Raw genomic sequence first — 23914 nt, 5'->3', positions numbered from 1 at the left:
GAGTTTTCCATTTTCTAGTCGAGTCTATCTGTATCTGTACCTGAATCTTAATCTTAATGTTAATCGTGCTTCTTAATGTAACCAACCCTAGACTTTTATACCCTCTCCGGCAAGAAAAGAAAAAAGAATTCCAAAGGCGGCGCGGAAAGCTTGCCCGATCTGAATATCACCGGTAGGTATCCAAGGGCATATGTAAAGGCAAAACGGATAGCACACGCAAAACCAAGCCCGAGACGGATCCCAGAAGTATTTAAAGACCCAGAAAATGAAGAAGAAAAAGAAAGGGACTAAATGGACAACAAGTAGAAGAAAAAAGAAACTTCTATAACATGGCCAAAGGAAATCAAATAGAAAACAAGAGTCATGAATGTACGAAGAAGGAAAATCATAACGGGTAAGCAGGGGATATCTAGTCTGTTCGCGAGTTGGCGATGTTGAGTACCAGGATATCCGTTGCGCCGACCTTGGTCAGCTCGTCCATCACTGTTGCGATCTTCTTCTTCTCGACCATTGAGCTCACTGCAACCCAGCCGTCTTCTTCGAGGGCCGTCACCGTGGGCGCGCGCTTTCCGGGAGTGATACTGCTGGCGGTTGCGAGGCTGTCGCGGGGGATGTTGTACTGGCAAAGAACGAATTTTTGGGCGGCTGCAAACGGTTGTTAGTATGCATTGATTGATTATCGGTCACTGACAGGGGCGACGTACTAATGACACCACGGACACGAGATGTGATAAGGTCGACGAGCGGGTTCTTGGTGTTGCGGTTCTTAACTAGGATGGCTGTGCTCGAGACGACGGTGTCGATAGCCTTGAGCCCAGCGGCGCGCATGGTCTCACCGGATTCTGAAGGAATTAGTGAGTCCATTGTCCAACAACAGGCGCGAACGAAAAAAGCAGAGTGAGAGGTTACGCACCGACAAGATCCACAATTCCATCCGCGACGCCTAGCGCACAAGCAGCCTCAACACTTCCACCGACATACTTGATCTTGGTCTTCCTCTCAGCAGGAGCAGCACCCTCCAACTGCGCAAAGAACTGCTCAGAAAGCGCAGTGAAGCTTGTCACAACATTCTTTCCAATCAGGTCCTTCGCGGTCTGGATATTGCCTTTCTCCGGAACCTGAACCTGCAGTTTGCACCCGCCGAATCCTAGATCCAAGACCTCCTGCACATTGGATTCCTCGCCAGCGGGCAAGCCAAGTTGCGCATCGTGTTCGGCGACCTGATCGCGCCCAGTAATACCGAGATCAACGCGACCCTCGCCGATGAAGGTGGGAATGTCGGCGGCGGGGAGGAAGATGAGGGCGATGGGCAGGTTTTTAACGAGGGCGATGTCTAGGCGGTTTTCGCGGCGGAACTGGATGTCGCAGCCGGAGAGGAGGTCGAGGGTTGCTTGTTGCAGGCGGCCCTCTGTAACACAAAAGATTGATTTGTTAGTTGCTGTTGGCTGTGAAAGGGGAATCATTTGTGTGAACTTTGAATGACTGAATGACTCAGACGCGACGAGGACATGGATTTGGGGAACTTGCTTTTGGGGACTGCGAAAAGAAGTCTTCCTTCAAGGCTGGAATGCTTCATTATTATCTCTGCTAACTGGAGGAAATTGACACGCTTCGATTGACTAACTGGTTGACCAGATCCATGTTGGACAGCTAGAGAAGAATTGGGCGCGGGGTAGGTTGGGATTGAAATGGTGGGAAAATAACTGCTTCGAACACGGTGGAAGAAAAAGAAACTGCTCAATTAAATGGCGCTCCTTATGAGACAGTCCTGTAATGAGCGAAGAAGATTGCGCTTGCAAATGAGAGAATTGGGAGCAGAAAGGACGCAGCGGAGGAGGCCCAGAGGAGAATGACTGAACGAATTGCACCTTCGGCGGGGCCGGATTGACGCCTGAGGCAGCAATAGCCCCCCATCAGTGCCTGGCCTTTCAGGCACACAATTTCATTGCGAGCAGGTGAAGAAATAGGCAAACTTGATTGGCTTGATCAATAATTGGTACATTGAGTATCCCTACGTTATTACAAGTCTTCCATGGTGCTGACAAGCCTTTCAATCAAGGCCTCATCCCCGCTTTCCATTACGTTTCCAACGGTCGAGACAAGTCCAGCGAGTCGACGACGGCGGATCTTTTCTTCCAACTCCGCACTCTTTTGTTTGGCCATCTCCAGCATTGAAGATGGAAGGTTCGCCAAGCGAGCAACATTCAATCCGTAGCTGCGATGCGCTACACCTTCTCCGACCTCGTAGAGGAAGGTGATCTCTTCGTCTGTCCCTCTCTTTGATTCGCTAAATCGCATGTGTACGTTCCGCAGCTCGCCGTCGGGGAATGAGTTCACCATAGATGAGAGATGCTGGTAGTGTGTGATGAAAAGAGTAAGACTGCGAAGAGACCGCACCATATAATCCAGGACAGCCTGCGCGATCGCCACTCCGTCGTGCGTGGACGTGCCGCGGCCCAGCTCGTCGAGAATCACGAGAGAGCGCGGGGTTGCTTGCTTTAGGATGTCTGCTGTCTCGGAAAGTTCCACCATAAAAGTCGACTCTCCCGCCAGCATATTGTCAAAGGCACCCATCCGTGTAAAGACGGCGTCTAACATTCCGAGTTTCGCGGATTGCGCAGGGACATACGAGCCGATCTGGCCCATAATGGATATCAACGCTACCTGCCGCACGTAACTAGACTTTCCGCCCATGTTAGGGCCCGTCACTAAGAGGGCTCGTGTTTTGTCGCTTCTCAGGTTAATGTCATTGGGTACATAGCTGTCGAGTAATAGTTGTTCCACCATCGGATGACGCCCTTGCTCCACGTGAATACATGTTTCCTCTGTGTACTCGGGCTTCACGTAGCCCGGCTGGCTGGCAATAGTGGCTAAGGAGATTAGGCAGTCCAGCGTCGCCAGGGACTGTACACAGTCTCGAAGAGTCTGGTAATTAGCTGCTATTTCGGCTTGAAAAGCCAAAAAGGCCTTGTCGCAGGCGGCAGCAAGCGCCTCTCGGTGTTGATCTCTTTGCCGTATCAGCTTGATCACTTGTGGTGTGTGAAACCTCGACACCTTCTTTGTGCCACTGATCTTCACCCAGGACGCTGGCACTAGTTTCATAGCTGCCGAGGTGTTCTCAATTTCAATGAGAAAATCAATACCGGCAACAGACGAGTAAGTGACAGTCTTCCTTCCCACAGCCTGTCCAGCTTCTGAGCGGTGCTCGTCGAGCTCGTGCTCAACTCCACCAATTCCAAGCTTGTGCTCGCTAATATCCTCGGTTTCCTCCGCTTCACGGAAAAAAGCATACTTGTCGTCATTCCGAGCCGCGTGCATATTCAATTTGTTCAGGAACGAAACAACGTCGTCGAGGATGGTAGGAAGGGAAGCAATTGCTTGGCTGATTGCTGGCGAGGAAAATCCTGTATCCAGAGGAGACTTGATATCGCTGAATTCTTGTGCAATCATCTGCATGGTCTGTAGAATACTGAGAAGTTCGGGCCGGGAGCACTGTGACTGTTAGTATGATGAAGACGAGGAACGACCCTAGCTCCTACCTTTCCATAATATATCCGAATCAACCCCTTTTCCAGGTCATGCTTGACTCTTCCGAGTAGAGACTTGACTCGCTCTAAAATTGTGGTATTCTGAGGATCCTTTAACTCTTCCACAGCGTTGATTCGCTCCTCGAGTTGCCGTTTATTCAATAATGGCCGCCCGACCCATTTCCGAAGCATTCTCTGTCCGAACCGAGTCTGTGTCCGATCCAGTGTCCAGAACAGGCTGCCTTTTGCGGAATAATCTGTTTGATTCTGGTATATCTCAAGACTCGTAAGGGTATTGCCATTGAGAAGCATATGCGAGCGAGAAGAGAAATGCTGGAAGTACTTTGTCAGCTCCAAGACATGCTCCAGTCCGTACTCCGTCATGTGCTTGATCATTGCAGAGAGGCAGATTGTAACTTGATCTGGAAGATTAAGCACTTTTTGGAGTAGGTTGCTGGAAACTTCATCGTCTGAAGCATCCGCTGACTTCATCTTTCCGGCATAAAAGCTCGAGACATAGCTGTGTGATTCAGCAGCGGCGGTCTTTGGTTTAGGCGCCCGTTCGACCCGAATTTGATCGCCAAAGACGTTCGTTTTGCTCCCTGACAAGTGCTTGACGAGCTTCTCCGTAGCTTTCGAAAGCTCGCCAACGATAAGCAGTTCACACGGAGCAATATGAAGTAGTCTCGTCTCAATCTCACTCCGCATGAAACCATCTTCGAACTCGTCGTAGACAATATCTCCCGTGGTCGGCTGCACGGCAACGACTCCCACATGAACTTTCTCATCGTTTCCCCAGCCCCTAGCATTTGTCTCCGTTATACTCAGGATGTAACCAGTGGCCGAAGCACCAGACGTCCCAGCAGTAGATCCTTCCAGGCCCTCTATATCATCAATGTATGTGCTCTTGGTGTACACGTTGGTCAATTTGCGAACAAACGGGGCGTTGCGGTTATCCCCGGCAGCTTTCAGTGCGGCAGTCTCCAGCTGTCTGACCACACCTACTTTATGCCCAGCGGAAACGAGACGCTTCACATGAACATGTAATCTTGGAACTGGTATACTCGCAGAGGCGAACCGGTCGAGGTGAGCTTCTGACGGGTCTACGCAACATCAATATCCTGCTCAATCCATAGATAGAGGCTAAGAAATTAAACTTACGCTCGTCAAATCGAAACTTGCCCGGAATGCATACAATGCTAAGTTCCTTTGCGGCGATCCTCGCATCTTCTCCAAAGAACCGAAATTTGTACCCAACCTCAACCAGCAGTATCGTATCCATATGATTCCGTTTGATCTCAATTATCTGCTTCTCCATTGGCGTGAGCTTACCGCCGCCCTTCTTCCCCGACGCTCTCCCCTTTGTCTGAACCGGTGGCGCTTCTTCTTCATCCTCGCCCTCCGCAGCCTCCTCTGCAGGGGTCGCTTCGCTGGTGGTCTTGCGATTGATCCCAATAGCACAGTCCGCGCCACCAAGTTTCCGGACGAATTTCTGATGCAGTTTTTCCCTCTCTTTCTGCCGCTGTCTTACTTCCTCACTATCCACTTTCGTTGTTTCCACTGACTCTGAAGCAACAGCAGGAGAGCTAGTAAACTTCAGAAGCTCAGTCCTTTGGCTGCTTGTCGGTTGCGGTGCCTGCTGGGGAGGGGCCGGCTTCGGCTTTGCGGCCGGTGGTAGTTGTTCTGGTTGGTATCCATTCGTCTTTGAACGCTTCGGCGCCGGGGCTACTACATCCTCATCATCATGCTCCACCAGCTTGTTTGCGTTCTCGGTTTCATCGGCTTCGTTGGGTCTAGCACTAGCTGGCGGACTGCTGGCTTCATTCGGCGAGTGCTGTGGCGCTAGTGGTTTCTTGGTAAAGAAGCTGGAGATAGTGGGCTGCTTCCGCTTGAGGCTTGGGGAGGATGAGGCAGATGACTGCGAAGAGGGCGGAGGCATGGTTTCGGGAGTGGTGCGAGTGCTAGCAGCTTTCAGCAGAAGTCGGTTCAAGTCTTTAAGGGCGCTGGACTGCGATTCCCTGCGGAGACTTGATATTGACTCAGACTCCCAGTGTCAAAATGAGCTCCATATCATATGAAGATATAATGCTGAAGCTAGGATAATTGTAGGGGGAACACCGGTCAACTCAATCTTGTCTCTTCGCCGCTCGGAGCTTGACGCGTTGGAGGGCGATCTTCAATGCGCGTCAACCGTGTTGATTACCTAATTAATTGATTATTACAAGCAACTACGGAGAGTCCTAACAGTCTTTTGTCCCATGCAAAGACCTCCCATGTAAGTGATATTTGCTCGATTTCCTTGACCTCTATCTATACTGAAAGCAAGTAACATATTATAATCCGTCGGCGACTGGCCAGGCATCAACTCATCAATGAGCCGACCAGTATCAATGCCGTATAACAGTCAGTAATAGCGACTTATATAACAGGTCACCATGCAGCGCCATGGCAGGGGAATGATAATGTTTCACGATGCTCTCTCAAGAATCCGATATCAACGCTTCGCTCCGCAATGTTATGCTCTGGCTTCTAGATGATGCAACAAAAAGACTGGCACAAAGCCGAGCATGCAACGTCAACAATGACGAATTAGCAGGAGTTTCCGTCCAAATACAGATGGTCGAAATCGTCATCCTCAACCTCGGAGATTGTAGCGTCGGGAGAGCCGACTCGTGCCGCAGATGGGGCTTTCATTGCATGTCCAGGCTCACCCGCGTATATTGGGTTCTCCTCCGCCGCCATCTTCGCAAGGGAGCCGGCCAGTGGGTTAAATGAGTACCCTGTTGGGCTTCCATGACATTTGAGCGGACTGTATCCTACGTACTGTGCCTCTCCGAAGAGGTATTGTGGCGATAGGCCTCTATCGGCTCTATTCATTGCGGGAGAATGCCAACCCACCAGAGGGTCGAGACGGCCATAGACGTTCAGAAGTGGCTCCACGTTTTCCTTTTCCGCTGTGGGGTGGGAAGCTCTCTCAAGGAGAGTTGAAGCGTGGCTGGCAGAGCGTGGAGAATTCGGATTGTCGTGAATTGCAATGTCTCGGCGCAAGAAAACCGGCTGAGAGGCAACTGAGTCCCCGTGAAAATATGTGTGCTGGCCCTCCAGTTTAGGCTCCCGCAAGGCTGGAATGTCACGAAACACAGCGAACTTGTTATGCGGTTTGAAGTCATGGTCACGAAGGGCTAGTGCAATTTCTTCCATATCATCACTAACGGGAAATTGCCCGCCGTGCCGACCGAACCCTGGAACAGTAGCTGGTCGAGGGAACATATCATGCTGGTGAGCGTTGCCGCCGAGGGAATCTGCATCCCGCTTGATGCTCTTCTTCCCCCTTTTCCCCTCCCCTGCACGTTGGGCGTTTGGGTCCATCTGAACAAGTACCCGTTTGGGGCGAGTGGCACGCTTCTTTGGAATCGGTGTCTCCCCCTTTAGGGGACTGCTCTCTTCGACATTGCCTGAGATCACACGCTGCTTTCGCAGGATCCCAGTCGGGGAGAAGACCAATTCGGTTGGCTCCACGCCCATTGACGTTTTTTCCATCTTTTTCAAGATACTCTCGTCCTTCTTCTGGTTGCGCTTCCGTTTCATTTGCTCGGTAGCGGAGTCAAAGATGTCCATTCCTGGCCACAAGACTCCCTTCAATCTTGCAATCTCATCCGCCCTGTCCTTGTCCATCTCGCCGGGATTCGAGCACTCGAAGCTGTCATTGTCGTCGACAAAGGGATCATAGATGAATGGTCCGCTGGTGGACTGGGTTCTTCGATCTTCTTGGGTCCGGAAAGTCCTGCTCCAGCACGGCGTAGCGTGTGGTGTGGACGGCTCTTCGTTTCCCGAGTCATCCCCATCGTCCTGCTTCCATTGACTAGGTATAGCGTTCGTCACTTGATCGTGCGGTGAAAGCATGGGAACTCGACCACGCCCTAGTCCTCAACCCAAAGGTCAGCAATCGGTATGACTGTAAAACAGCGTCGCAGCAGCTCTTTACCTGTAGCAATGTCCGAGTTGACGAATGGATCGGAAAGGCGCGGGTCAATGTAGGCAGGAAGACTGTTGCGCGGATTGTAGGCCTGCAGAGGCGTAACGTCTTGACCCTCGTCCCCCTCTTGATGCGGGACCCTGTCTGGCACGGGATTCTTTCCCAGGGACTTCTTCCTGCGCGAGTCCTTTGAAGACATGCGATCCGACAAGAGTTTTGCCAGATTATTGGCCTTGTACCACTCGTTGTAGTCATCGAGCAAAACCTCAGCTTGCGGCTCCTGGTGGCTGCGGACTTGAAGCTTGAAGTAATGAGAGAGATGGGCCTTCGAGGCGACGTGGGTTAGCAGGTGAGATACATCGCTAAATTTGGGGCGCTTTGGACAGATGTTGCAGAGAAGTGCTGCGGCGTCCATGGTAGGCAACCTGGAGCTCTCAGAGGCCTCGCTTCCAGGCAGGTCGATGACAGATGAACGCAGGTTGAGGAAGCAGCAAGTTGCAAGTCGTAGCTTTCATATAAACGATAACGAAGCACAAGACAAGACACCAATGTAGAAAGACTACTCCTGGAGATAGAGACACCGACCTTCCCTGCAACGAAAAGGAAGCGATGCAATTGAGGAAGGCCGTCAGCTGGCCAGGGACTTGCCTTGAGAATCCATTGTCACCCGGAGGGTGTAGAAAGAGGAAAGAGGCCGTGCTGCTTGGTGACGGGCAGGAGCGACTCTCTGAGAAGGCGCGGCCGTCCGAAATGGGGAGGTCGTGCCTGCCGTTACGGGATATACGGGACAGGCACGATCAGTAGCAGCAGTAGCCGCAGAACTCGACAATTAGACGCTTAGGAACTGAATCTTAAGTGGAATGATACTGTCTTCGATTAGAATGCGGTTATTACATACGTACATGATGTGCCACTGTGTCTTAACGGCCAATATCAGGCCATTGTAGAGGGGTGAAGCGGAAATAAGTCACAGTGCCTGAAAGTCAATCTTCTCCCGCCTTGTATCCCAAAATCCATTGATAGAGAAGAATGGGTTATTAGATTGCAGGAGGTGGAGGCTACGAATATCACAAGGCAGACAATACGTCTCTAAGTGGGAGGCAGATCGTTATGTTGATAGGACCTTTTTTGTGATGGATCTCGGCAGACAACTGAGAGTTATGGTTAGCAAAGACTCTCTGTGTCAGGTGTCGTTTTTATGCTCACTAGACGGGATCTATTTCGCCGACACCTTCATACTTTAGCAGGCTCAAGCCAGCAAGAGCGAAGTGGGTATGAAAGACGTCAACAGCATGACCAGGGCGGTCAGCGAAGCCACCAGCCTCTGGATCCTAGAAGATATTAGCGAGAAGGTAATGCAATTCAACGGGAGCTGACTGACCTGACAGCGTAGAAGAGAAGCAGCGAGTTTGGAGCCATCGACCCAATGGAGTTTGTCAATCATGGCTAAACTCGCTCCGACCCACCAGCTGTAACAAGCATCCTCGAGTTTCTCTGGGCGCCCATTCAATCCTCCGTTATCGACTTGTCTCTCGCTAAGCCATCCTCCTAGGCGGTCTTTGTCGATGAGATCCAACCGTCCTGCGATAGCCAGTGCCCCTACGCAAGTAAAGACCTGACCGGCATGCGACTCAGCCCCTGGAGAAACCCCATATCCGCCATCCAAGTTTTCGCACTGCTGGACGTACGAAACAGCTTTGTCGACATCCACTAAGTCTAGCAGATTCAGAAGGGACAGGGCATTGAAAGCCCCATAAAGGAACCTCGTGTCTAACTCTCCCCATTCGTCACCCATGAAAGAGCCGGTTTCCTTGTCCTGTAGCCCTGCGATGACTGAAAAACACTTAGCCAGGCGCCTTTGACCGAAGATATTTGGGAGCATATCATACAGGAACCGACTTTCCGCTTGCCGCCTAACCCACGCTTTTCCAGCTCATCAACGGCGTCCAAGGTCACAAGAATCTGCACGGCCGAGACCGTGTACAGTATATGTGCATCATGGCCCGGAGCAGCACCAAAGCCACCATTATCCCGTTGGCATGAGAGCACAAAGTTGATGGCGTCTTCGCGGGGTAAGCCGTCGGGATGTCCCAAGAGGTGCAACGCAGTCAAACCCCAATAAACCCCATTTAGTCGCAGATGCTCCGTGAGCCAGTATTCTAACTCATCTTTCCGCTACCATCACCTGTCAACCGTCTCCTCGCGAAGAGAAGTGGCATGTTAATTTGAGGATGACGCACGCTATCCAATTTCTTGATATATTCAACATGCTTCTCGATGCAAAGCTTTTGGTCGGATAGCGTGTTGGGAGCCCTGCCGGGGCCAGAAACCAGGGACATTATGCAAGAAAGATCTATTAATGAGATTAGTGGCTAACTGGAATCTTCTCAGAAATCCAGGACCGGCGAAATATTGCAGTAAAGAGAATTTGAGGTTCGAGTCGAGACCAAGTCAAAACAAGCGCCTGGCCAAGTCTGTCAGGTTAGCATGACATCGGGATTCAGAAAAAAACGCCACAAGGCTCGTTTTGTCATGGTGTTGCAGGAGGCTAGCCAACAGGCTCCCGAATTTTTGCAGAGGGGTCAAGACGGTTTGTGTGGAGGAGCAGGGTTAGTCGTTCGTCCTACACGTGACTTAGCGTGCTCAAGCAAGGGGGCCGGTTTCCGGATAAGAAAAAAGTGGACCATGTTTCAGACTGGCGCTTACGACCACATTTTGAAGACGGCCATTGATTGTCAAGTCTGGCGGTGAAATGTGGTTGCAGTTCTGAAGACAACCCTACGTAATCTTTGGACAGGCTAAAGCTATAATACACATAATTATTACCCCTGAGTTTATGACGCTTATGATGAGTAATGGACTGTACAAAGTATTTCGCCAGGAAACCCCAGCAAAGTTCAAGGGGAAAACGCAGATACAGGGACTAGAATCTCTCCCACGTGTTTTTTCAAATGTTATACAAGGCTTGACATAAGACGAAGTTCAAAGAGATCCCAAGTCAACGTCAACCATGTTTTCACCTTTGTGAACAGAGGGCAAAGGCAGAATCAGCTTATGGTACTCCGTCGATAGATATATGTATCCAGTACTCCGTACTAGGAGGTAGTCACCTACCGTGGGTTGCATAAGCTATTTTTATCAAAGGGGCGTGTAAATAGGGTACGGAGTAATGAAGAAGGCGTCCCTAACGGCGCTTGACCATCCCGATTCCCTCTATTATTGACAACGGCTTAACTGGTTTTTCTTTGCATCAACCCCACCCGGTTGTATCAAGGCATGTTGAACCACGGTTGAACTGCTCCGGCTTGGATCAGCTGATTGCGCAGAACACACCCTGGCAGGAACACTCTCTCGCTCAATAGGAACAACATCATGATTGTTCTCAATGCTCGCTGAAGATTGAATTCTTGAGCAGGGTTTCGGCTCAGTAGTCAAGGATGCCTCAGCATGCCTGTGTTGTCTCTCAGAACCGCTCAGCCCTAGTGGGTTACTGACAGTGTTGCTTTGACCTCCTCGTCAGGTACTCGTGTCGCCTGTCCGCAGTTGATTCGCTGGAGCATTTGGGTTCCCCTCGAGCAGTGTCTGGTTGGCCAATCCGCTGTCTCTGTCACTGTTTCTTAGCTGGCACTAAACACAACATCCCGCCCAAGCGCTGTTGCTCCAGCCACTCGTTGGGTTCCCTGGTCTTCCATGGGTCCTCCCACTGTTTCGGTGTGTTGGGTTGCGGTTCACAAAATGAAGAGTTGATATGGACTGGAGCTACCTGACCATCGTAATACTGTCATCCGTGAGTAAGAATAGTAGAGTCGCCGCTGCGCTCAAAATAGACCAAGAGCCTCCTCGATGAGGGATTACGAGTCGGCCACTCAAAGGAACGCTTGTCGCTGCGCAACGCCCTCGCCGCTCAGTTCAATTCTGCCTTGGACAGCGCAATCCTTCGTAGGAAGGGTTCTGATCACCAACCAGGATGACAGGATGTGCCACTTCTTATCATCTGTCTACCACGGCGCTTGGAGTGTAGTATAACCATTGAAAAGGGTCCTTGTACAAGAACGCGAGTACTCTTGTCTATGGGTGATGGGCAGGGAAGCTAAATATAACGGATTAGTATGTACTGTGCCGATGGTTGAGTCGTCACCGATCGGCGAGACTTTATCCTTCCAGCAAGGGATTCACTTCAAACTTCAATCACTTTTGGGAGGGCAGAAGAATATCACCTTCTAAGAGGCTGTCAAAGCGCTCAAAAAAAGCCACCCACTGGAAATTGTTCTCTTTCTGGCCCACTGCAGTCTTGGACGACGCCATCTCCACTGGTGGTTCCCCCTTAAAAGAGCGGAGGCGACGGAGCCATTAGTCTGACACACAGCCGCGCTTGCATCGCGCTATCAAGGAATGTGTCGTCGCGACGACATTTGACTCTTGAGCACTTTCAGACCCGTGCGGGACTCAACTTTCTCCTGTTGCCAGTTCCTCTCTTAGCCTTGCAAAGGCCCGTCTGACCAAATCTCTTGCTTTGTTCTTCTCTTTCAAGTCCTTCATTGTCGTCTGTTTTCCTGCATTTTGCCAAAACACTAGCGCTGCCAATCTCCTTGCCACATTCTCTCCTGTCCGACCGCCCGCAGAACGTCTTTTTGAATAGACGAGGAAATAATCGACCGTTTTCGCAGGGCTTGTTTTGGATTTACGCCTGATAGGACGGCATCGGTGAACACTAGGTGAAGCAAAGTGTGCCGGCGAAGAGGAAGGACTTTTGGAAGTGTTTTCAACACTTAATATGAGGGGCGCGGATTGGTATGTTGTGGTCCCCATTAACCTCCTGGCGGCACAAGTTTCGGTCAATCTCCATTGTATCCTGAAACGGCTTCCTGGGTATTGAGCATCTGCGCCTTGAGCACCTTCAAGGGATGGGGAAACTCATGATACCCTTCGTTCCAGATCTCATTATGCCTTGAAAATCAGTGATATCTGAAACACTTTGCTTCTCGTTGCTTGATCTTTTGCCAGACCTACCGGGGCGCCCACAAATGATTCACTGACACTTATGCGGTTGCATACAGATCTGATTGAGCAGAACGGTTTCAAACAAACACATCTGGCTCGTCACCAGCCAGGCGTTCTTCGCGAGTAAGATTGGCAAGGCTGGCTCCAATCCAATCGACTTCGACACGTCCCGCACAACTCGATATTGGTATTCAAGACGATTTGGGGATTTTTGACACTGTATCTCTTTGGTCAGCCTCTCCTACTGACGGACGGAAACAAAAAATCCACGGCCATTTGGCTTATCTTCGTCTGCTAACTGCTTTCCTATGAGCAGGCTACCGAAGTTTGATCTTCTCTGAAACCTTTTTCTTTCCCACCCCACGTCCGAGCCCCCCTCGCCGACTCAGATCCCACGCCGAACAGAGCCAATATGCCTTCAAGACATTCCACTGTTCCGACCCTAGATTTAAGCTCGTCCACTCTCCAGGCGGGCGGGAAGACCTCTTCTCCTTTAACCCCCGGCGCCCAGAGCTCTGATGGCCTCAGTCCCCTAACGCCGCATTCTCCCAAGTCTTCTTCCAGTTCGCCGTTCTTCAAGGGAGCCACCATCCGCCCTGTCACGCAAGATTCCAACTCAGTCTCGAACAGCCCTACCTTTCCTGCCTCCCCCGGGATAGCTACAGAGCCACCCACACCTGGTTTCACGGCAATCCCCCCATACCCGCCGTCGCCGAGAGAATCACCAAAGCACACGCGGGATCCGTCGCGCTCTTTCTTTGCTAGCCTCAAGGCACCAAAATACTCTCACAAAGCGCAGAGGTCAGACAGTTCTGGGAATTCTGCGGAAAAGCCAAAAAGCCGTGGTAGTTCCAGAGATCGCAGAGCCCAAATATCCTCGAAGCTATATGAGTCGACACCTGACTTACCAGGAGCCATTGAACGCGCCGCTCATCAAGAAGACGGCGATTCATCGGAAAAGAAACTCGAACTCCAACCGTCAGAGTTGAAGAAGATCGGTACGGAATCCGATGGATACAACTCTGTCAAGAAAACAAAGCCGCGTTTCGCCAACTTGCTATCTCGGTCCCGGTCAATCAGGGTGGATGATTCTTCTTTGAACCGAGCATTAAACAGACGTCCATCTGCCGGCCTTGTGAGGCTGGAGGAAAACATGAAGCCGGATGCGCAAGAAGCAGCAAAACAGCCATCTCGTCCTGAACGTGGGTACAAGGGTACCGTAAACGGCACATCTGGGAGCCATTTGGGCGATCGGCCCGCGGACATGAACGGTAGCTCGATGCTCCGAAAAGAGAGATCTTACGGCGGTTCGATGGTACCATCTGCATCACTGAGTCAAGTATCGGGAGCTTCGGCTGCCCTGTTCAACAATCTCAAACAATCATCAAGTGGAGCAGCCGATCGGCTAGGAAAAGCTGGCAAGGGCTTTTTCGGCAAGATCACCAGGAGCGGCAGCACAAACGAACGTGAACTGGTGGCAGACGATAACTATGTCTGCTCTGTTATCTATTTGCCCTTGATTCAACAAGCACGCCGGACACGCATCGCTAAACGCCTGGAAGACTGTAGAGATAAGACGGAGTTCTGGATGCCTGCTTTGCCATACCGCTGCATAGAGTAAGTCACACTGTTATGAATGCTTGTCAGCAGACTAACTGGAAGATAGTTACCTAAACTTTAAGGGCTGTGAAGAAGAAGGCCTCTATCGTGTGCCAGGTAGTGGTAAAGAAGTGAAGCACTGGCAAAGACGCTTTGATACTGGTAGGCCAGATTCATTTCCTAATCCGGCGATAAGCTAACCACTCCCTTCAGAACTCGACATTAATTTGTTCGATGAACCGGAATTATATGACATCAACATAATTGGATCCATGTTCAAAGCTTGGCTTCGAGAACTACCCGACGAACTGTTTCCCAAGGAGACACAGGCCCTGATAGCTCAAAAATGCGAGGGAGCTACTACTGCTCCTCAGATGCTCAAAGATGAACTCTCGAAATTACCGCCTTACAATTATTACCTTCTCTTCGCCATAACCTGCCACCTCAACCTTCTTCATTCCTATGTTGACCAGAATAAGATGGATTACCGCAACCTTTGCATCTGTTTCCAACCGTGCATGAAAATCGACTCTTTTTGCTTCCATTTCTTGGTTTGTGACTGGAAAAATTGTTGGCAAGGGTGTTGGACAGAAAAAGAATATCTTCAGCGAGAAAGAGAAATGGACGAGAAAGAAAAGGCAGCCCAGGAGAGCGAGAGCAATTCTCCCAACGTCGACGAAAGGGCCGTTTCTTCTGGCAGCAGCCAAGCCAGCACTTACGAAGCCCCTGCTCGTCCCGAGACCCCGAAAACTATCAAGAAAAAGCCGCGCAACATCGAAACGGCTCATGCAAGGAGTATATCTCAACTACCCGAACTTGGTCCGCCTCTTTCTCCCATCCAAATATGATGTGCCGTCCGGAACCCTCTATCAGCAACATGCCAGCTCTCTGACCGGCATGTCGCCCATAAAATATGAAGCCGATTGTTTCGATCCTCTTATAGGCTGGCCTGCATTTCACCATTATCTATTCCTTCCAGCATCTAGGTCGCCCCATATACAAGATCTCCGGCCGGAACCGCAGATCAAACACCGTGGTTGAGATTGTACACTATACGTCTCTCAAGATTTCGTTGCCATTTCTTTTGCTGATGATTACCCATCGATTTTGTTCAGCCTTTTGGGTTCTATTTCGTTTTCGTCTAACCTGTGCCTCATCGCAACTCTCTAATTTCAGTATTTTTTTCTGTTTCCCACATTGCATGTCTGGCGCGTTTGGAGTCGGTTATCCTGGGTCGAACTTTTTTTGTCATCTCTCATCTTCCTGTGCCTGTAGATTCGACTTGTTCTGGGGACTCTTTACTTCCATGTTGATTTTGTACTACATGTTGTAGCGTTGGCGACATCGTTGATCTCTCTTTCTATAATCGCATGTACGTGTTTTGGAGCCTTCTGCACCTAGCCTATCCTTTGATTCCCAATTGGAGTTGTGTCACCGCATTTCACCCATATGCTTATCCTACTCGATAGCGGCAAGATATATTTGGTATCTCCGTGGTTCCATCTATCATTTCTTTGGCAATACCCGACCTCCTTAAGGATTAGTAAGTCTATTTGGGATCTTTTTGACCAGAATGAGGTGGATAAAATGACCTGAGGAGGGCATGCATAAATCGTACAAGAAGGGTAATATTGCTTTTCAGCCCTAACGAAGGCGACCTCGAAACCTAAGACCTCACTCCAGACGCCTAGATAAATCCAGCACACCCGATAAACTCAAAAATGCATATAATATGCTTTATCGTGACGATCCAGACTTCCGCGAGTTCCGTTCATTTGCTCTCATCTTCCTTTCATTCCTCCGGATCCTCTCCTTTCTATCAGCGCGTGTCATGCCACGAATCGAGCTGCCCTTGGCCGCCGCATCCTCCTCCTTCTTCCAGTCACTCTCCTTCACCTCCACCAGCCAATCATCATCAGACTTGTTCTTGCCTTTGTAACCCCAGCGAGGCACCCACTCGCCAGACTCCTCATCGTAGACCAACTTCTTCCGGCGCTCTTTATCCGCAAGCGCAGCTCCAGGCTTGCTGCTGTATTTTCCGATGCCCTTCTTGCGCGCAAATAGTTCCCACTTGGTCGGGGCCTTGGGAGTCGGTAGGGGCTTGTGGCGGGGGAGGGTTGTTGAGGGAGGAGGGAGAGAGAGGAGGACGCCTTGTTGCGTGGAGGTGATGGGGCAGGCTGTTAGGAGTTGGTTGAGGAGGCTTTGAATGCCGTCTCGGGCGGTGGCTTTGAGAGAGACATTGAGTGGTTCGGACTTGGGAAGCTCGAGCGGGTTTGGATCGTTGGCGAGCAAATGGCCCAGATCGAATGTGTATGGAGTCGGCTTTGAGACGGTGATGGGACTAAGATAGTCATGTTAGCCAGACTGGTGGGATTTTATGGCGGAGGACCAGAAATGCTTACAGCCTCTCAGGCTTAGCCTTGGATACAGACGTCGTCTCTGTTGCTGAGTTTGCCATTTTCCGTTTTGCTAATATGAAGCTGGAAAAAAGTGTCAATGCCCGCTCATCAAAGGCGGAAAAACAAGAAAAAAAGTTCGGGGATAATCTCTGGAGGCCGCTTTAAGAGAGTGGGCTCAGGCACGAGCACACCGCTTCTTCTAGCGGCAAGGGTGCTAACCCGAAATCGGCAGTCCACCTCCCAGCGGCCAAAAATGTGCTCCGAATCTCCAGAGTTCTCTCCAGTAACCTCCTTCGCCGTTCAATTACCGCCGACTCAATTGCTGTTCGATTCCTCTTGTCCGTGAGGGAAAACTGGCCATCGCGCCGGTGCATCAGCATCACAATGGTTTCCCCCTTTTGCTGGGGCTGCCTTACGCCCCTTCGCCAGACGTCTCGCACTATCTTACCGTCACCCAGCACGGCGGTGTCCCGAGGACCAGCATTCCACACGTCGGCCGCTCTCCAATTTATGGGTCGTGCATCCCAAGGAGGGAAAAAAGGCTCGACAGTCTTGAAGTTCCGCCAGCCAGCAAGTTCCACGATGAAAAAGAAGAAGAAGTTCGTGGAGAAAGCACGCCCCCCGCCCGTCGGCGAGCGCAAAGCGATCCGCAAACGCATTGTCCTTAGCAACCCGAATGCTCTTGAAGTTGAGGGCTTGCAGGAACTCTCGGAGGAGACAATGGTAGACTCGCGCCTCCGCGGGACGGTGCTGGCTCTCCCTGTGCCGATGTTAGATCAGTTGAGAGCTGTGCAGGCGTTCAAGCCCAAGCAGGGCTGGTCGATCTTCCGTCGGCCATGCACGGTTTTGAGACGCGAAACTTTGGAGCTGGGTAGATTCTTCGACGGTGTTACCGGTGACACTGAAGGTGGGGGAGCTGTTATCAAGAAGATTGTCGGCGGGGCAAGGAAATCAGGGAAGAGTGTTCATCTGCTTCAGGCTATGGCCATGGGTTTTATCAAGAAGTGGGTTGTGTTTACGATACCAGAAGGTAATATACCGGGATCTGTATTCTGTCCAGCTACTGACAACGCTTGCAGCACAAGAATTAGTATCTGCTACCAGCAGCTACGCACCGCTGTCCGAGGAGAATCCAAATTTGTACGTTCAGAACGAGGCCACGGCCGCTCTGCTGTCCCGCACCGTCGCTGCGAACAAGGAGGTTCTTTCCGGGCTCCGTGTCTCTCACAACCACCCTACTGTTCCGGCCGCTAAGCCTGGCATGACCCTGGAGGACCTTGCCAAAACTGGTGTTCAGGACCAAGCAAGTGCCTGGGCAGTCTTCCAAGCGCTGTGGACGGAGCTCACGGCAACCGGTCCGGCCCCTGGTCTCGAAAAGCATTATACTCCTCGCCCTCCTATTCTGGTGACGGTCGACGGTCTTGGCCACTGGATGACCGAGTCACAATACCGCAACGCCCAGTTTAAGCTCATCCACGCACACGACCTTGTCTTTGTGCGGCACTTCCTTTCCCTGCTGAAGCCCGGTCAAGATAAGCCCACTCTTCCCAACGGCGGAGCTCTTCTCTATGCTACATCGACCACCAACAACCCGCCCTATGTTTACAGCTTGGACGTCGCCCTCAAGCAGGTTGCAGCTCGTGGCGCTGGCGTAGAATCCTCCTCTCCTCAGTTCCCTCAACCCGAACCGTACAGCAAGACTGACCCGCGTGTTTTCGAGGTACTCGAATCCATGAAATCCAAGCATGCTCAGGAAGGTATGCTGCAACATCAAATACTCGGCGGCGTGACTCATGATGAAGCTCGAGGCTTTATGGAATATTTTGCGCGCAGTGGACTCCTCCAAGAGACCATCAGCGACGAGTGGGTTAGCGAGAAGTGGACTCTGGCCGGTGGTGGCGTGATCGGTGAGCTTGAGCGTATTGGCAAACGGCTGAGAATTGCTGCGTAGATGGAGCACACCTTTCTTCGTCTTTGATTGCGTTCTATGATCTACCCGAGGTTGGGGATAGACTTCCGGATTTTTTACCTGTACTTTACTCTTTGCTGGCTTTCTCGAGTGTGTTCTGTATGCATATAATGGAATTGTATATCATTATCTTGGAGCACTGTTTATAAATAGGTCACGTTGGGCAGACAAGCAAATCCATGTGACTCGGTTCACTCAGCATGACCAGCGTCAGTCGATCTCGGATAATATCACCAAGCACTACCAGAGCAGGGACCGAGAGGAGTCTGGTCAAGATAACTTGAAATTATCTTCCGACATCAAGAACTCTCGATCTGAAGAACAAGCGCCTATCCTGCATTATTGAAGAAACAAAGACGATCGGTGGGGTGCAATACGAGGAGCTATACTGGAGAGAGTGTAGTTTAGCGCGTGTGTGTGGCTCAGCGGTGATTCTCTGGCGGACACTTCGTCTGCTTCAAGCCTTCAACGATACACCTCGCTTCGCTTTTTTTCACTCTACTTCAAAGGTACACAAGCCTCGTTGAGGGGCTGTGCCTGGCAATCGTTATATTGCAGAGCAAGAAGATCCCTTGGGCGCGAGCTCCCTTCGTCTGTCGCTGAACGAATTCGGACCTGCCGCTCCCCGCACTCGCATATTCTTGCGCTTAGCAGACAGTTGGCTGGAGTCTCCTTCACGCTACTCACCGAGCGACAGCGACACAGCGCGCCTTGCGCTTTCACGCATCTTATCCGAGGCACGATGCCTAGCTCGCACCCTTTCTCGAGTTCGCATCGACCGCAAGGCTCAGGTCCACCTGCACCAGAATGGCGAGTGCCGGCTCCTCCGCAAAGGCCCTCGAGCGTTGCCAGCCCACCTCCTCCACCTCCTCCGTCATACAATACAAATAGCGCCCATCCGCCTAGCTATGGACCTGCTACTGGAAACACGGGCACAAATTTACCCCCTCCGACGAGTTATGCGGGGCTCAACACGGCCACTTGGGGAGTCAATTACAACAGGCAGCAATATCCCATCTATGCGCCTCCTCCGCTACCTGTGAGAATTCCATTGTCATGCTCGACTCTAGCTGCTGTGATACTAACGATTCACTCCAAAGCCTCGCCCTGCTAGCACAACTGGCCAACCCTCGCCCGCCCCGCCTCCAGTAGTGAGCACCCCGGATCCCCACCAGCCTTCAATTGGTTCGCCGAGCTACGGAGGCCAGGCACCGGGAGGCGAGCATTACCAGCAGTGGGCGACGAGCCCTCCTTATGTATCGAAAACTCCTGTCAGCTCCATACCTCCTCAACCCCCGGCCCCGCCGCCTCCGCCTCCGCCGGCCGCTCCGCCAGTCTTTGATGTGCCATCCCACCAGCACCACACACCCCCTCCTCCGCCGACACAACCCCAGATTCAACAAGGATGGCATCAATCACCCCCACCGTCGTACCCCAACATTCCAGCGAGCCAGTATCACCCTCCACATGCTGTATCTAACCGACCGAGCCCTCCTCCGGTTCATGCGCCCACGCATCAGCATGTGCACAGCTTCTCGCAACAAATGAATACTCCGCCAATCATCTCAGCACCTGCAGAGGCGCCTCTGGGGAGACCCATATCTCAATCTCCGACCCCTGCGCTGTATCCGACGAATGGACCGCCTCTGCCTCCGAAAGCTAGCCCTTTGATTATCCCAACGGGTGCTTCTGCTCTGGGCTCTGGTGGGCCGTCTGACTGGGAACACTTTTCGCCCATCGCCGGGGAGGTTGATGATGTATCTGCTTTCAGACCGAGAAGGGACCCTCCTCCGAATGTCGTACATGAGCTACCTCCGAGTCAACAGGTGAGCAATCCAGTTGGGGTACTGAGCAGCCATTCCCCATCACCTCCACCGCCACCACCGCCAAATGCAAACTTTACGAACTATGCAATCAACGCGGAAACAACGCAGTATAACCAGGTGCAGTCTCATCCAGCCCAGTCTCCTATCAGCCCTGGTACTCGTCAGGATTTCCAGCCGCCTCAGCCGACTAGGGTCGACACTACCGGATCGGAATATAGCACTGTATCTACTGCTGCGAATGCGGAAAGCATTGACGGACTTATTGAAGCATGGAATAAGCCGCTCTTGGCGGAGAACAAGACCCCCACGGTGCAGCCATCTACAGTCCAAGAGAGCCCCAAATTTGATCCAGCACCAGTATCTCCCCCGCGAAGTCCAAGCCCTGTGGAGACTCTCCCAGCAAAACTACCCGAGCCCGTGGCACCTGTGAAGGAAACCCCAATAGAGCAGGAGGTTAGCTCCAAGGAGCTTATTAGCGAACCTGTACGGAAACCTGAAAGCCCTCATCCGCAGTTTAAACCACTCGACCGCTACGAGGATCTTGATTCGTGGTCGCAGTCTTCTTTGGAACGCTATGTAGCAATGCTACGAAAAGAAGCGGTTGCAGATTCGGACGAGGAGCGGTTCAAACTCTTCACAACGTTCATGGCTAAGGAAACAAAGCTTCGAGAGATCCTATATAGCATTGAGCATGAGCCTGCTCCCAAGGTTGAAGCTTCTGCCCCGCAGCAACCGGCGACTCCCCAACCGGAGACCCCAGAAAAGGAGCCCGAGGGGAAACCCTCTCCCCCGGACAACTCCGGGTTGATACCCGTGGAGACAGAGGAGGATTACTTTACACCTTCACAAGTCACAGAAGAAGTAGATGGTAGCTACAGCCCTGGAGGACGCCCGATACTTCCTCGACTCCATACTCCTGCGCCTCCATCGTTGCAAAGATCAGCATCGAACCCTGGTGGTCACAAGTATACTGCTAATCATGCTATTGCTGCTCACGCCCTGCGCTCCACTTCAGTGCCGCCTATGGTCAACGATGTGGCACCGCAATCAGTCCTAACTCCCCTTACGACGAATCCTCCGCAGCGAATCTACACGCCGTTCCGCTACACCGAGGGCCCTCAGAGAGGTTCAGATAAGCTCAAATTCGATCGCCCAGCATACCAAGCGTATTCCGCTTTGCGACAGGCATCTGCAGAAAGTGGGCGTGTGATGGCAGATGCTCCAACCGAAGCCCAGCGGAAGAGATCCAGCTCTGTCATCTCGGTGCAGAACGATCCGGACGAGACATTCGTTGGTTTGATCAGAGAAAAGAGTGTCGTCTACCGGAAAAAGCCGCCACAAACGTCAACGCCGCCACCGTTGCCGGCTTTGCTTCGGCAAGGGAAGCCCCCTGGCCCGATCGAAGACTTGCGTACCGTTGTTTCAGCTCCTGGTAACAAACAGTCGGACAGTTTGTGGCATTCAACGGTTCGGAAAGACTTGGAAAAATTCCCAAACGATTTCAACTATGTCCGAGAAATATTCAGGCCGTGGGAAGCTACCAACAAGGCCCGCAGGGAGAACCTTGACAAGGAGCGCATCAAGCGCCAGGAGGAATCGGAGAATCATATCGATACCCTGTTCAACGGCAAGGAGATTGGGTATGCTGACATCAACATACTGGAGGAAGAGTTCCGGCAGTCGGAAGCACGCACACAACTCGAGGAAGAACGAGGAGAACTCGAGGATTTTATAGCCAATGTCTTTACCCCGGTCGACAAGCGACTGGAGGAGGAGATTTCGACACTCAAGGTTCACTATGATTCCGCACTTGGCCAGCTTGACCGCGAGAACAGGAACAAGGAAGAGGGCAATGATAAGCACAGCATGTCGCATACAATGAAGATTGTAAACGACATTCACCACAGACTGGAAATGAGACACCACAAGCGACTGGAAATTGCGCTAGACCGTGAGCGTAGAAGAAAAAAGGCTGAGAGGCGGCCTCTCGTTTTCATGGGTGATTCTGCGGCATTGAAGAAACTCGACAGTGAGTTTGATCAGATGGAGAAACAGAATATTCTCGAAGCCGCTCGAGCCCGTGATGAGCGAGCCAATAAGCTCATGGATTTGTTCGATGATGCCATCATGCGCGGACTTGGAGAAAACCAGACTGTTCTCGATGAGCTCTCAGCCAAGGTGACACGCGTCGATGAGGCCGCTATTCGGTCATCCGGCCTCCCAGACGCAGAGATTGAGCAGGTGTTGAAATCCGTGTACAGCTTAGTCGAGTCCCTTCGCAAGGACTCTGAATCCATCCTTCACAGTTTCGGTCTGGCCGACTCGGCACTCAACAACGCAGACTATAGCGTCTCCGTCGCAGAGGCGCGGTACTCCAACTCGGAGCCGGACGTGTTTCGCCAGCTCGAGGCAGAAAAGAAGAAAGAGGACGCCAAAATCCAAGACAATCTCCGGGCCAAGCTGCAAAGCGTTCGTGTTGGACCTGCGAAGATCACCAACAGTATCAATGATGCGCTCAGGGCGCTGGGCAAGACGCCTTTCCCTGAACAGCCAGTTCCCAAAGATGTTATCCCCGCTAGCCACTTGTATGACGTTTCGCTGCCCAATCCCGCCAGACCTGCCAGTACGGTAAGCGTGGCGGCGAGGAAGGTGGATGGTGGTGACCCGGAGCATCGGGAGCGGCTGCGCAAGGCCCTGGAAGACGCAAAGAAGCGCAATGCGGTGCGGCAGCACTCGTCTTCGGTCTCGAAGGAATAATTTGCGATACCTATATTATATAGCTTATGACTCACGAATTCTCTTGCGAATACCCGTTTGGTACCATTTGGCGATGTATGATTGTTCGTCGTCCTGTGCTGTTTTTATAGATCAGTGGCATTAGTCAAGCGCAATGATATACCATGTTGTTGGTCAAGGTTCACCTGGTATAGGTAGTTGATGATGATCGATGTGCCCTGGGGTAGATCTCTTAGCGGTTTTGTATGCACTACAGACAACCACGACAGGCGCAGAGCCGCACCGCCACAAGACTCTCTCATTCGCGTTTTATCCACTGAAAAAAAAAAAAAAGATTCAGCTCGTTCAGCTCAGTCAGACGTGATGCGGTCATGTCAGTCGCCACAGTTTCAACGCCCATCTACTTACCGTGCCGCCTGCGCCGCAGCCATTGACTGGTAAACGCTAGACAACGAGCTGGGAACTCCAGTCCCGAATGTGCCCTGCTGCGGCGCTTAAAGCCTTTGTGCTCCATTCTCAACCAATCTTGCAATGCATTTCTTGTCAAGAAGCGTCGATCGACTCGACCCGTCGCCGTGTCGTCATGCGGCGCGGTCAATCAATCTGGTCTACTCCACTACCGCAAAACACCGCAACCTGGAACCTGAAAACCACGCCCGGGTCTCTTTGTGCCTCGTGGTTCTGTGTGCCCGATACGATAGCAGTCCAGCCGAGTTTCAGCTGGTTCTATCTATTGCTGAAGGAGAGCAGAAAGAGAACGGGCGACGAGAGAAGGAAAAAGGTGAAAGAGAGGCAGAGTGAGTGGACTCCCGGTGCAGAATCCACTTAGGGACGGCCATTCCCATGGTTATGGCTCGGGTAGGAAGAGCACACTGCCAAAC

The 23914-nt window shown here is 51.7% G+C and overlaps 8 protein-coding genes across 8 annotated transcripts; 3 read left to right on the top strand and 5 right to left on the bottom strand.

Annotated features, from left to right (window-relative positions):
* Window position 1: 1 nt before the first annotated feature.
* Window positions 2-1956, bottom strand: BJX68DRAFT_227149 (ATP phosphoribosyltransferase). The gene is made up of 5 exons (XM_071038620.1): window positions 1625-1956; window positions 1528-1562; window positions 914-1408; window positions 705-842; window positions 2-645 (listed from the first exon to the last, which is right to left on the bottom strand). The coding sequence occupies exons 1-5, from the start codon at window positions 1639-1641 to the stop codon at window positions 410-412; spliced, it is 921 nt and encodes a 306-aa protein (XP_070903710.1). The 5' UTR covers window positions 1642-1956; the 3' UTR covers window positions 2-409.
* A 1-nt stretch (window position 1957) lies between these two features.
* Window positions 1958-5663, bottom strand: msh3 (mismatch repair protein MSH3). The gene is made up of 3 exons (XM_071038619.1): window positions 4689-5663; window positions 3540-4630; window positions 1958-3492 (listed from the first exon to the last, which is right to left on the bottom strand). Exons 1-3 carry the CDS (start codon window positions 5464-5466, stop codon window positions 2020-2022), a joined length of 3342 nt encoding a protein of 1113 aa, XP_070903709.1. The 5' UTR covers window positions 5467-5663; the 3' UTR covers window positions 1958-2019.
* A 453-nt stretch (window positions 5664-6116) lies between these two features.
* Window positions 6117-7918, bottom strand: BJX68DRAFT_262284 (uncharacterized protein; the record flags this gene model as incomplete). Its single annotated transcript, XM_071044396.1, has 2 exons — window positions 6117-7447; window positions 7513-7918. 2 exons carry the CDS (start codon window positions 7916-7918, stop codon window positions 6117-6119), a joined length of 1737 nt encoding a protein of 578 aa, XP_070903708.1.
* Window positions 7919-8352: 434 nt separating this feature from the next.
* On the bottom strand, window positions 8353-10074 carry BJX68DRAFT_227141 (Rab geranylgeranyltransferase subunit beta BET2). Its single transcript, XM_071038618.1, has 5 exons — window positions 9744-10074; window positions 9393-9678; window positions 8885-9336; window positions 8710-8834; window positions 8353-8654 (listed from the first exon to the last, which is right to left on the bottom strand). Exons 1-5 carry the CDS (start codon window positions 9840-9842, stop codon window positions 8612-8614), a joined length of 1005 nt encoding a protein of 334 aa, XP_070903707.1. The 5' UTR covers window positions 9843-10074; the 3' UTR covers window positions 8353-8611.
* A 2137-nt stretch (window positions 10075-12211) lies between these two features.
* BJX68DRAFT_141159 (putative Rho GTPase activator (Bem2)) lies at window positions 12212-15072 on the top strand. Its single transcript, XM_071036477.1, has 5 exons — window positions 12212-12294; window positions 12561-12734; window positions 12821-14121; window positions 14171-14265; window positions 14317-15072. The coding sequence occupies exons 3-5, from the start codon at window positions 12917-12919 to the stop codon at window positions 14949-14951; spliced, it is 1935 nt and encodes a 644-aa protein (XP_070903706.1). The 5' UTR covers window positions 12212-12294; window positions 12561-12734; window positions 12821-12916; the 3' UTR covers window positions 14952-15072.
* A 498-nt stretch (window positions 15073-15570) lies between these two features.
* On the bottom strand, window positions 15571-16606 carry BJX68DRAFT_227135 (ribosome biogenesis protein RRS1). The gene is made up of 2 exons (XM_071038617.1): window positions 16506-16606; window positions 15571-16444 (listed from the first exon to the last, which is right to left on the bottom strand). The coding sequence occupies exons 1-2, from the start codon at window positions 16559-16561 to the stop codon at window positions 15841-15843; spliced, it is 660 nt and encodes a 219-aa protein (XP_070903705.1). The 5' UTR covers window positions 16562-16606; the 3' UTR covers window positions 15571-15840.
* Window positions 16607-16677: 71 nt separating this feature from the next.
* BJX68DRAFT_227133 (mitochondrial 37S ribosomal protein mS29) lies at window positions 16678-18664 on the top strand. The gene is made up of 2 exons (XM_071038616.1): window positions 16678-17532; window positions 17582-18664. The coding sequence occupies exons 1-2, from the start codon at window positions 16887-16889 to the stop codon at window positions 18451-18453; spliced, it is 1518 nt and encodes a 505-aa protein (XP_070903704.1). The 5' UTR covers window positions 16678-16886; the 3' UTR covers window positions 18454-18664.
* Window positions 18665-19213: 549 nt separating this feature from the next.
* BJX68DRAFT_252619 (uncharacterized protein) lies at window positions 19214-23054 on the top strand (the record flags this gene model as incomplete). The annotated part of the gene is made up of 8 exons (XM_071042592.1): window positions 19214-19510; window positions 19572-20095; window positions 20135-20267; window positions 20298-20654; window positions 20688-20780; window positions 20811-20938; window positions 20981-22882; window positions 22913-23054. The coding sequence occupies 8 exons, from the start codon at window positions 19214-19216 to the stop codon at window positions 23052-23054; spliced, it is 3576 nt and encodes a 1191-aa protein (XP_070903703.1).
* Between the last annotated feature and the right edge of the window lie 860 nt (window positions 23055-23914).

This window comes from Aspergillus pseudodeflectus (genome assembly GCF_044049435.1).
Source record: "Aspergillus pseudodeflectus strain CBS 756.74 chromosome Unknown BJX68scaffold_4, whole genome shotgun sequence".
NCBI classification, from domain to species: Eukaryota; Fungi; Ascomycota; class Eurotiomycetes; order Eurotiales; family Aspergillaceae; genus Aspergillus; species Aspergillus pseudodeflectus.
Note: the sequence above shows the minus strand (reverse complement) of the source record. Positions and strands in the feature narration are given on the sequence as shown.